The sequence below is a fragment of the Hemiscyllium ocellatum genome, chromosome 36 (genome assembly GCF_020745735.1).
Source record: "Hemiscyllium ocellatum isolate sHemOce1 chromosome 36, sHemOce1.pat.X.cur, whole genome shotgun sequence".
NCBI classification, from domain to species: Eukaryota; Metazoa; Chordata; class Chondrichthyes; order Orectolobiformes; family Hemiscylliidae; genus Hemiscyllium; species Hemiscyllium ocellatum.
In genome coordinates this window covers 46,601,115-46,613,535 of record NC_083436.1, presented here as the reverse complement: position 1 = coordinate 46,613,535, position 12,421 = coordinate 46,601,115, and the positions used below count along the sequence as shown (strand labels likewise).

The window sequence follows — 12,421 nt, the reverse complement described above, 5'->3', positions numbered from 1 at the left end:
ATGTTACTACAGTTGTTATGGGGGATTTCAGCATGCACGTAGATTGGGAGAATCAGGATGGTATTGGGCCTCAAGAAAGAGACTTTGTGGAGTGCCTCTGAGATGGATTCTTAGAACAGCTGGTGCTGGAGCCGACCAGGGAGAAGGCAATTCTGGATCTGGTATTGTGCAACGAACCAGAACTGATCAGGGACCTCGAAGTGAAGGAGCCATTGGGAAGTAGTGACCATAATACAATAAGCTTCAATCTGCAGTTTGAGAGGGAGAGGGTACAATGGGAAGTGACAATATTTTTGTTGAATAAAGGGAACTATGGAGCTATGAGGGAGGAGCTGGCCAAAGTTCAATGGTGCAATACCATAGCAGGGATGACAGTGGAAAATCAATGGCAGATATTTCTGTGTATAATGCAGAAGATGCAGGATCAGTTCATTCCTAAAAGGAAGAAAGATCCCAGGAGGAGGCATGGGTATCCATGGCTGACGAGGGAAGTTAAGAAACAAATAAAGTTAAAAGAGAAGTATAACATAGCAAAGACAAGTGGGAAAACAGAGGACTGGGAAGCTTTTAAAGAACAACAGAGGATTACTAAGAAGGAAATACGCAGAGAAAAAATGAGGTACGAAGGTAAACTGACCAGAAATATAAAGGAGGATAGTAAAAGCTTTTTTAGGTATGTGAAAGGCAAAAAAAATGGTTAAGACTAAAATTGGGCCCTTGAAGACAGAAACAGGGGAATATATTACGGGGAACAAAGAAATGGCAGAAGAATTGAATTGGTACTTCAGATCTGTGTTCACTGGGGAAGACACAAGCAATCTCCCTGAGGTAACAGTGGCTGAAGGACCTGAACTTAAGGGAATCTGTATTTACCAGGATTTGGTGTTGGAGAGACTGTTAGGTCTGAAGGTTGATAAGTCCCCGGGGCCTGATGGTCTACATCCCAGGGTACTGAAGGAGATGGCTCGAGAAATCGTGGATGTGTTGGTGATTATTTTCCAGAGTTCAATAGATTCGGGATCAGTTCCTGAGGATTGGAGAGTGGCTAATGCTGTACCACTTTTTAAGAAAGGTGGGAGAGAGAAAGCAGGAAATTATAGACCAGTTAGTCTGACCTCAGTGGTGGGAAAGATGCTGGAGTCTATTATAAAGGATGAAATTACGACACATCTGGATAATAGTAACAGGATAGGTCAGAGTCAGCTTGGATTTATGAAGGGGAAATCATGCCTGACTAATCTTCTGGAATTTTTTGGGGATGTAACTCTGAAGATGGATGAGGGAGATCCAGTGGATGTAGTGTACCTGAACTTTCAGAAAGCTTTTGATAAAGTCCCACATAGGAGGTTAGTGAGCAAAATTAGAGCGCATGGTATTGGGGGCAAAGTAATAACTTGGATTGAAAGTTGCTTGGCTGATCGGAAACGAAGAGTATTGATAAACTGCTCCATTTTGGAATGGCAGGCGGTGACCAATGGGGTACCACAGGGATCAGTGCTAGGACCGCAGCTTTTTACAATATATGTTAATGATATAGAAGATGGTGTCAGCAATAACATTAGCAAATTTGCTGATGATACAAAGCTGGGTGGCAGGGTGAAATGTGAGGAGGATGTTAGGAGATTACAGGGTGACCTGGACAAGTTAGGTGAGTGGTCAGATGCATGGCAGATGCAGTTTAATGTGGATAAATGTATGGTTATCTACTTTGGTGGCAAGAATAGGAAGGCAGATTACTACCTAAATGGAATCAGTTTAGGTAAAGGGGCAGTACAACGAGATCTAGGTGTTCTTGTACACCAGTCAATGAAGGTAAGCATGCAGGTACAGCAGGTAGTGAAGAAGGCTAATAGCATGCTGGCCTTCATAACAAGAGGAATTGAGTATAGAAGCAAAGAGGTTCTTCTGCAGCTGTACAGGGCCCTGGTGAGACCACACCTGGAGTACTGTGTGCAGTTCTGGTCTCCAAATTTGAGGAAAGACATTCTGGCTATTGAGGGAGTGCAGCGTAGGTTCATGATGTCAATTCCTGGAATGGCGGGACTACCTTACGCTGAAAGACTGGAGCGACTGGGCTTGTATACCCTTGAGTTTAGAAGACTGAGAGGGGATCTGATTGAGGTATATAAGATTATTAAAGATTGGACACTCTGGAGGCAGGAAACATGTTTCCGCTGATGGGTGAGTGCCGAACCAGAGGACATAGCTTAAAAATAAGGGGTAGACCATTTAGGACAGAGATGAGAAACTTCTTCACCCAGAGAGTGGTGGCTGTGTGGAATGCTCTGCCCCAGAGGGCAGTGGAGGCCCAGTCTCTGGATTCATTTAAGAAAGAGTTGAACAGAGCTCTCGAAGATAGCAGAATCAAGGGTTATGGAGATAAGGCAGGAACAAGATATTGAATGGTGGTGCAAGCTCGAAGGGCAGAATGGCCTACTCCTGCACCTATTGTCTATTGTCTAATAGGAAAGGTTTGGAGGGATGTGGGCCGGGTGATGGCAGGTGGGACTAGATGTGGTTGGGATATCTTGTCGGCATGGATGGGTTGGATCGAAGGGTCTGTTTCCGTGCTGTACATCTCTATGACTCTGTCTTACCGTTCCAGAGTAATCTGAGGTAGTTTGAACATTTTCCAGGACCAACAGTGGTATCATTGGACCTGTTCACGATTTTGCATGATGCAAGCTTTTGTCATATAAGTGCCGGGCAATCGCAATTTTCAACAAGAGAGATTCCAGCCATCACTACTTGATGTACAATGGCATTACCATCACAGGATTCCCCTGTGCATTGCCATTGACCAGAAACTGAACTGGATCAACCATGAAAATACCATGGCTACAAGAGCAGATCAACTGCTGGAAATTCTGTATCGTAGCTCACCTCCTGACACCCCAAAGCTTGTCCACCACTTTCAAGGCACATTCATAAGAATACTCCTCACTTGCCTAGACAAGTGCAGCTCCAACAACACTTAAGCACCTTAAGCTGGAGAGGGAGCCATGGTTTACTAAAGAAGATGAAGCTCTTCTCAAGAGAAAGAAGAAGGCTTATGTGAGGCTGAGGCGTGAAGGCTCAGTTAGGGGGCATGAGAGTTATAAGTTAGCCAGAAAAGATCTAAAGAGACAGCTAAGAAGAGTGACACGTAGACATGAGAAGTTGTTGGCGGATAGGATCAAGAAAAACCCTAAGGCCTTTTATAGGTATATCAGGAATAAAAGAATGACAAGAGTAAGATTAGAGCTGAAAATGTGTTGTTGGTTAAAGCACAGCAGGTCAGGCAGCATCCAAGGAACAGGAAATTTGACGTTTCGGGCCAGAGCCTTTCTTCAGGAATGAGGAGAGAGTGCCAGGCAGGCTAAGATAAAAGGTAGGGAGGAGGGACTTGGGGGAGGGGCGATGGAGATGTGATAGGTGGAAGGAGGTCAAGGTGAGGGTGATAGGCCGGAGTGGGGTGGGGGCGGAGAGGTCAGGAAGAGGATTGCAGGTTAGGAGGGCGGTGCTGAGTTCAAGGGAATCGACTGAGACAAGGTGGGGGGAGGGGAAATGAGGAAACTGGAGAAATCTGAGTTCATCCCTTGTGGTTGGAGGGTTCCCAGGTGGAAGATGAGGCACTCTTCCTCCAACCGTCGTGTTGTTATGTTCTGGCGATGGAGGAGTCCAAGGACCTGCATGTCTTCGGTGGAGTGGGAGGGAGAGTTAAAGTGTTGAGCCACAGGGTGGTTGGGTTGGTTGGTCCAGGCGTCCCAGAGGTGTTCCCTGAAGCGTTCCGCAAGTAGGCGGCCCGTCTCCCCAATATAGAGGCCACATCGGGTGCAGCGGATGCAATAGATGATGTGTGTGGAGGTGCAGGTGAATTTATGGCAGATATGGAAGGATCCCTTGGGGCCTTGGAGAGAAGTAAGGGAGGAGGTGTGGGCGCAAGTTTTGCATTTCCTGCGGTTGCAGGGGAAGGGCTTAATGAATACTTTTCATCAGTATTCACACGGGAAAAGGACAATGTTAATGAATATATGGACTTACAGGCTACAAGATTAGATGGGATTGAGGTTGATAAAAAGGAGGTTTTAGCAATTTTGGAAGATCTGAAAATAGAAAAGAACCTGGGAAACCAGGGAAGAGATTGCAGAACCTTTGGCTTCAATCTTTGTCATCATTGTTGACAGAATAGTGCCAAAAGACTGGAGGATACCAAATGTCCCTTGTTTAAGAAGAGGAGTTGGGACAACCCTGGTATTTATTGGCCAGTGAACCTTACTTCGGTTGTGGGTGAGATGTTGGAAAAGGTTATAAGAGATAGGATTTATAATTATCAGGAGAGGAATAATTTGATTATTGATAGTCAACATGATTTTGTGAAGGGTAGGTCGTGCCTCACTAACCTTATTGAGTTCTTCAAGAAGGCGACAAAACAAGTGGATGAAGGCAAAGCAGTTGATGCGGTATATATGGACTTCAGTAAGATGTTTGATAAGGTTCCACACGCTCGGCTATTGCACAAAATAAGGAGTTTCAGGATTGAAGGTGATGTAGCAGTTTGGATCAGAAATTGGCTGGCTGAAAGAAGACAGAGGGTGGTGGTTGATGGGAGCTCAGTTACCAGTGGTGTGCCACAAGGGTCTGTTTTGGGGCCACTGCTGTTGTCATTTTTATAAATGATCTGGAGATCAGTGTTGAAGGGTGGGTTAATAAATTTGCAGACAACACTAAGGTAGGCAGAGTTATGGATTGTGCCGAAGGATGTTGTGGGTTACAGAGGGACACAGATAGGCTGCAGAGCTGGGCTAAGATGTGGCAAATGGAGTTTAATGTGGAAAGGTATGAGATAGTTCATTTTGGAAGAAGTAAAAGGAATGTAGAGCACTGGGCTAATGGTAAAATTCTTGGCAGTGTAGATGAACAGAGAGATCTCTGTGTCCAGGTACATAAATTCCTGAAAGTTGCCACCCAGGTTGATAGGGTCATTAAGAAGGCATATGGTGTGTTGGCGTTTATGGTAGGGGGATTGAGTTTTAGAGCCATGGGGTCATGCTTCAGCTGTACAAAACACTGGTAAGGCCACACCTGGAGTGTTGCATACAGTTCTGGTCACCGCATTAAAGGAAGGATGTGGAAGCTTTGGAAAGGGTTCAGAGGAGATTTACTCGGATGTTGCCTGGTATGGAGGGAAAGTCTTGCAAGGAAAGGCTGAGAGTACTGAGGTTTTTGTTGGAGAGAAGGCAGTTGAGAGATGACTTACTCGAGACGTATAAGATAATCAGAAGGTTAGATAGAGTGGACAGTGAGAGCCTTTTTCCTCGGATGGTGAAGGCTAACAATTTTAAATTGAGTGAGATATTTAGGATAGGTGTCAGAGATAGTTTCTTTACTCAGAATAGTAGGGGCGTGGAACAACCTGCCTGCAACAGTAATAGACTTGTCTACATTAAGGGCATTTAAATGGGCATTGGATATACATATGGATAATAATGGAACAGTGTAGATTAGATGGGCAACAGGTTAATTTTGCAGGTTGGCGCAACATCGCGGGCCAAAGGGCCTGTACTACACTGTAGTGTTCTATGTTTACCTCCACTATATCCAGCTTGGCACCTGATCCACTTCATTTAGCATTCACGCTCACCACAAACCAACCCACCATCAACAAGATGCATTGCAGTACCTCAACAAAACCCTCCAAGAGCATCTTCCAAACAATTTCCACCTACTCAAAGTACCAGGGAAAAACATACTTGGGAACATTACCTCCTACAAGTCCCTTCCAAGCCTCTTGTCGTTCCTGCATTGTCTCTGAGTCAAGATCCTGGAATTCCCTCCCTGAAGGTATTGTGGGTCTGACTGCAGGTGTTCAAGAAGGCAGCTCACCACCACCACCTCAAGGGGAAATACGAACGGGCAATAAACGTTGACCCAGCCAACAATGAATAAAAAAGTGATCAAGGTAGCCATTATCCGGCACAACGCTTTTAATCACCATATTTCAACATGTATCTTGCACAGCGAGCAAATGTTTTGCACCTTATTTGCATGGTTGCTAATGACATGAATCTTGAGCATTCCAAGGAATACACTGATATCCGATTTAAGATTGTTGGCCGGATTTGCTTGTAATGCACTTGTGTGTCAGGAAGCTAAATACAATATTAATTTTAGGCAGACAGAAAGAAAATGTGAACATGCTACACCTGTTTCAATTCAAAATGGGCAATAATCAATCTCTAGTTTGCTGTTCAGTGTAATGACTTGTTTAATCAGAGCAAACCTGCCCGTGTGGAAGCTCAGCCCGAGCTTGCTGGCTTCTTGTGAACGCCTGTCCGAGAACAGAGAACCACCACTTGATTAATAGAGTCAACAGTACTGTCTTTATTCAAGATTGCCAGTATACACGTATACAAACAAGCTTGGGAGCAGATCCACTCTAGCCCACGCCGGGTGCTAGACAGTGGTCTCTCGCTCTCAATTGGGAACGTTGTCATATTTATACATAACTTCTCACGCAAGGCAGAATCCCGTGTCATGGGGTTATCACAAAGTATGTTAATCAAGTTATACTTAAATGTAAACGTACACATCAGGAATGTTCTAAGTCCGACATACAGACATCAGCATTACCTCAAGTTAAGACATTAGCATTTTTCTGAAGATAAGCTATCAACATTTTCTTTAGTTAAGACATCAGCATTCTTGTACTGCTCTCAAGTTAAACATTCAGATACCAGAATCGCTCGAAAGTTAAACATTCAGATGTCAGCATTGTTCTGGTGACTGCCCCTTGACTTGGTGGGTGTACTATGGACTTGTGTATTCGGACTTCTTTCAGGGAACCTTACAAGTTGCAGTGTTAGCAGTTTGTCTCTCGCTCAGCATGTCGGGCAGTACAGCCAATGCCCCACAAACATTGACCATTTTACCCGACACGTCGGGCACCATTTTCTATATGGTCACTGTTTCTATCTTCAACTTATCACCCGATTTAAAATATACACAAAACTTGTCAGTTAATGACTCTCTTCCTGTTACTAGTGCATTCTCTATGATAGCACCTTTGCCAATTAAGGTTCACTTGTTAACCAATCAGCCCACTCTTCTTGTATAATATAAATTGTTATTCCCCTTCACATTGTTATTTCTTGTTAATTGTCCTGATGAGAGCATGATAAAAATCTCAACAATTTTTTTTCTGCAGTCCTTAAGCATATTAGATTTTCAGTTACTATCAGTTATTATATTCAGCACCAATAACTTAACTTGCACATATTGACTATGAGTGTGCCAGGGACAAAGAAAGAATGCCAAACAGACAAGGAGGTACAAAGGAGATTGTTCTGAGGTAGGAAGAGGGAAAGAATTCCAGAAGGAGGAGTCAGGGTAGTTTTTGGAGTGAAGGAATCTGGAGTACAACACTTCAACTTATTCTTTCAGCTGCAGTAAATTCTCACTGCTCCCACATCTCGAAGAACAAGTGTGAACACACAGTCTTAACGTTACTTTAAATATTCCTGAAACAAAATATACTTGAGCTTGCTTTATGTAATTGCTTGTTAAGACAAACTTCAAAATCGAGTTTAGTTTATAAATTGTTCGTTTTGAAATCTTAAGAATTATCTGTGAATATTTATTTTAATTGAAGTTATAAAGTTATTAACTTTGCTATCAGTAAACATTTCATAAGATTATAATCTGTCCATTTGTCACTGACTTTGTGTTATAAATATTTTATTTATGTTATGTATTAGCTTATGTGTTGGTTGTGATTTAAAATTTCAGGAAGTAAAGAAATGGTGCGAGTGATGAGGAAGAAGGGGATTGAACAGAATCCAAATTTCCGGGCAGTGAAACACATCCCCTTCGAACAGTTTATACAGATGGTTGCACATGCTGGCTTGATGATCGGGAACAGTAGTTGTGGGGTGCGGGAAGCAGGTGCATTTGGGACACCTGTCATCAACTTGGGAACACGCCAAACCGGAAGAGAGACGGGTAAACTCTGACATGAAAACCTTAAATTCCTGTAACACAGCAATAGACTCTGTCAATATGGACCCCACCAAGGCATTTGACAAGGTTGCACATGGTAGACTGGTTAGCAAGGCTAGATCATCTGCAATCCAAGGGGAGCTAGCCATTTGGATACAAAGTTGGCTTGAAGGTAGGAGATAGAGGATGGTGGTAGAAGGATGTTTTTCAGACTGGAGGTCTGTGACCAGCAGTATGTCTCAAGGATTGCTTTTTGTCATTTATATAAATTATTTGGATGTGAACATATGCATGGTTAGTGTGTAGAATGAACTGTCTGAGGAATTGATGGATGAAGGTGCAGTTAGAATGTTTAAAAGACATTTAGATATGTTCATGAATAGGAACAGTTTGGAGGGTATATGGGCCAAATGCAGGCAGGTGTGACTAGTTTAGTTTGATAACATGGTCGATGTGAACTAGTTGGTCCAGAGGGTCTGTTTCCATGCTGTATGACTCTATGATTCTATGACACCAAATTTTGAGGTGTAATGGACAGTGAAGAAGGTTTTCTCAGATGGGCCAAGGAGTAGCAAATGGAGTTTCATTTAGATGTGAGGTGTTGCATTTTGGTAAGGTAAATCGTAACAGGACTTATACAGCTAATGGCTGGGCTCTGGATAGTGATACCAAATAAAGGGACCTAGGGATGCAGGTGCATATTTCCTTGAGAGTAGAGTTGCAGGTAGACAGGGTGGTAAAGAAAGCATTTGGCGCAGTTGCCTTCATAGGTCATTGTTAAAAATTGCATAACACCAGATTACAGTCCAACAGGTTTATTTGGAAGTACTAGCTTTCAGAGTGCTGTTCCTTCATCAGGTAATTAGTGGGGCAGGATCATAAGACACAGAATTTATAGCAAAAGATCGCAGTATCATGCAATTAAAATGATATGTTGAACAAACCTAAATTGCTGTTAAGTCTTTATTTTTCAGAATGGGTTGCAGGTTTCGATTCATTAAAATGTAAATCCTGGCACCTCCATTTTATAGGTTATTGCATTGATTATAGGAATTGGGAGGAAATGTTGTGGCTGTACAAGGCATTGGTGAGGCCACGTCTAGAATACTGCATTCAATTTCGGTCGCCCTCTATAGGAAATATGTTGCTAAATTTGAAAAGGTTCAGAAAAATTTACAAGGATGTTGCCAGGGTTGGAGGGTTTGAGCTATAGGGAGACACTGAATAGGCTGGGGCTGTTTTTTTTGAGGGTTGACCTTATAGAGGTTTATAAAATTATGAGGGGCATGGATAGGATAAATAGACCAGGTCTTTTCCCTGGTATGGGAGAGAGCAGAACTAGAGGGCATAGGTTTAGGGTGAGAGGAGAAAGATATAAAAGGGACCTGAGGTGCACCTTTTTCACACACAGGCTGGTGCGTGTATGGAATGAGTTGCCAAAGGAAGTGATGGAGGCTGGTACAATAACAACATTTAAAAGGCATCTGGATGGGTATATGAATAAGAAGAGTTTAGAGGGTTATGGGCTGAATGCTGGAAAATGGGACTAGTTCAGATTTGGATATCTGGTCAGCGTGCATGAGTTGAACTGAGTGGTCTGTTTCCATGCTGGATAACTCTATGACCGTGTGACAACAGGACTGTTACGCTCATTGTAGAAACATTTCATTGCATATAGAGAGAATGAACTTGCACATACACAGCACTTTAGTTCATAAAGCAAGGCCCTGTCTGACCTAACCATGAAATCACAACCACATGATTTAGCCACAGAATTAGACCATTCAGCCCATCGAGTCTGCCCCAATCTATAATCATGACTGATAAGTTTCTCAATCCCATTCTCTTGGCTTCTCCCTGTAACCCTTGATCCTCTCACTAATCAAGAACCTATTATCTCTGTCTTAAATGGCCTCAATGATTTAATCTCCACAGCCCTCTTTGGCAATATCTTCCACAGGTTCGCCAGCCTCTGGCTGAAAAATTCCTCATCTCAGTTCCAAAGGGTTGTCCCTCCATTCTGATGCAGTGCCCTGTTCACAAAAAAGGATAATGACACTTTGGAATTCTGTATCCCTGAAGATTGTGAATGTGCAGTAAAATAAAGACTGAGGTCGACAGAGTGGGGTATGAGGGGATGTGGGGATTAGGTGTAAAGGAGTGATATTGAAATCCAGGGTCTTATTGGATGGTTAGACTGTCCTGGGACACCATATGGATAATCCTGTTCCTAGTTTTGATGATTCTGTGTGAATGAAAATAGATAAGCAACCAACATAAAGAGGAAGCTAAGAATCTCTCATAAATATTAGCAGATAAGAGAAAGATAGGAATGATTAAACTGAGATAGGATCAATGGATCTGAAAATAAATTGTTTTATGAAGGCACAGGACACGACTGAAATATGAATTGCATTTGACTTTATAAAATAAGAGGATGCAGCGACAAACATTAAAGTCAGTAGCTGTATTGACTATGATAAAAATAGAGGAGTTATTTCAGAGTAGCTCTCAAAATAGGAAACTCCTATTTTGTCCTTGTCCAGATGGAAGAACTCCTAAGGTGCTGGGGGAAGAAATTATAAAAGTTCTGGCCACAGTTTTGCAAATCTCCTTCGATCTGAGAGTAGTGCCAGTAACTGGAAGATTACAAACATTGCACCTCTGTTCAAAAATAATGGGGAGAGAGGGATAAAACAGGTAATTACAGTCCACTTGACACAGATGTTGAGAAAACAAAACTGTACCTCTCACAGATTTAAAATTAACAACTGATCCTGCATCCACTGCCGTTTGTTGAAGATAATCCGAACCTCTCCCACCCTTTGTGTGTGTGTGTGTGCCTGTGTACGCGTGTAAGTGCTTCCTAATATCTTTCCTGAACAGACTAATTCTCAGACTATGCCCCTAGTTCTAGAATCCCTCAACAATGGAAATAGTATATCTTTATCTACCCGGTCTTTCCCTGTTAATAGCTTGAAGACTTTGATCAGATCACCCTTTAACCTTCTAAATTCTAGAGAAAACAAATTTATATAATCTCGCTTCCAAACTAAACTGAAGCCAGGTGTCATTCTTGTAAACATACATGATACAGCCTCCAAGGCCATTATATCCTTCCTAAGGTGTGGTGCCCAGCTCTGCTGACAGTACTCCAAGTGGGGTCTAACCAGGGTTTGTATGACCGCAGCAAAACTTCTGCACCTGTAGTTAAGTCCTCTAGATATCAAAGCTAGCATTCCAATAGCTTTCTTGATTATTTTCTGCACTTCTTTAAATTCACTTGTGGGACGTAAGGGTTGCTGGCTGAACCAGCATTTATCGCCCATTCACATTTGCCGGGATGGATGCAGCTTCAACAAGCTCGACACTCATCCAGGACAAAGCCAGTTTGATTAGCACCACATCCAGAGACATCCACTCCTTGTAGGATACCAGTCAATTTCAGTTCCTCCTGTTATCGCTACTTTCTGTCAACTGCCACTCCAATTTCCCATGTAAGTTATTTGCCCTCAATTCTGTGGGCTTCTACCTTCGTTAACAGTCTCTATATGGGACTTTATCGAATGCTTTCTATAAGTCCACATAAACAACATGTCCACCAACTTAGTCACTTGTTCAAAAAATTCAGAGGTTTGTCAGGCATGCCCTACCTGTCATGAATCCACAGTGGCTCTCCCTGAAGAACTGAGAAGTATCAAAGTGTTGTGAGATATTGTATTATAGGTACCTTTACCAACTCACTCACCAGCTTGCTATGTTCATTAATACCACATTCCCATTCATTCATTCCTAATCTTTTACTAACCATTTGCTTACTATAGCATGTTTTCATTCATTTATTCGTAGAACCCACGTTTTTGTGGTGCATTTTAATTTTGCAAGGTAGACTAAATTAAAACATTCCTTCCAAACCCATTACTGCTTCTTCACACCTTCGACCCTTATCAGACCTATTTATATCAAAAGCCAACTCTGAATAAATAGCAAGGCCTACTAACCTATTCAGAAACAGCCGCCATAGTTTCTCCTCGACCCACCCGAAACTATGGAATCACCCTATACCTACTGTCTCTCAAGACCTGAATAGATTACAGAACATCGAACAGCTTCCCCAACTATTATATATTTCTTAAATACATACAGACAGCGCTGCTATCCACATAACTGTCAAAAAGCGCTTCTTTGAAACTGCATGAATGAATGAAACTCAGACTGGAGAATAGTAAACAATTCTCACGACCCAGCTGCGGTAATTGGTTTAATATCCTTTATTCTTTTATTAAGTATGGGCAGCACAGTGGGTAGCACTGCTGCCTCACAGCACCAGGGACCCGGGTTCGATTATCTGCACGTCCAAAAGATGTGCAGGTCAGGTGAATTAGCCATGCTAAATTGCCCATAGTGTTAGGTGCATTAGACAGGATATAGGATAGGGGAATGG

The 12,421-nt window shown here is 42.5% G+C and overlaps 1 protein-coding gene across 6 annotated transcripts in view; it reads left to right on the top strand.

Annotated features, from left to right (window-relative positions):
• Positions 1-12,421, top strand: part of gne (glucosamine (UDP-N-acetyl)-2-epimerase/N-acetylmannosamine kinase) — a 79,284-nt gene that overhangs the window by 34,695 nt on the left and 32,168 nt on the right. For all 6 annotated transcript variants that reach the window (XM_060851330.1, XM_060851335.1, XM_060851336.1 and 3 more), the window contains one exon: positions 7,768-7,980. In XM_060851330.1, the coding sequence (XP_060707313.1) occupies positions 7,768-7,980 (213 nt within the window). The remainder of the gene's footprint in view (positions 1-7,767; positions 7,981-12,421) is intronic.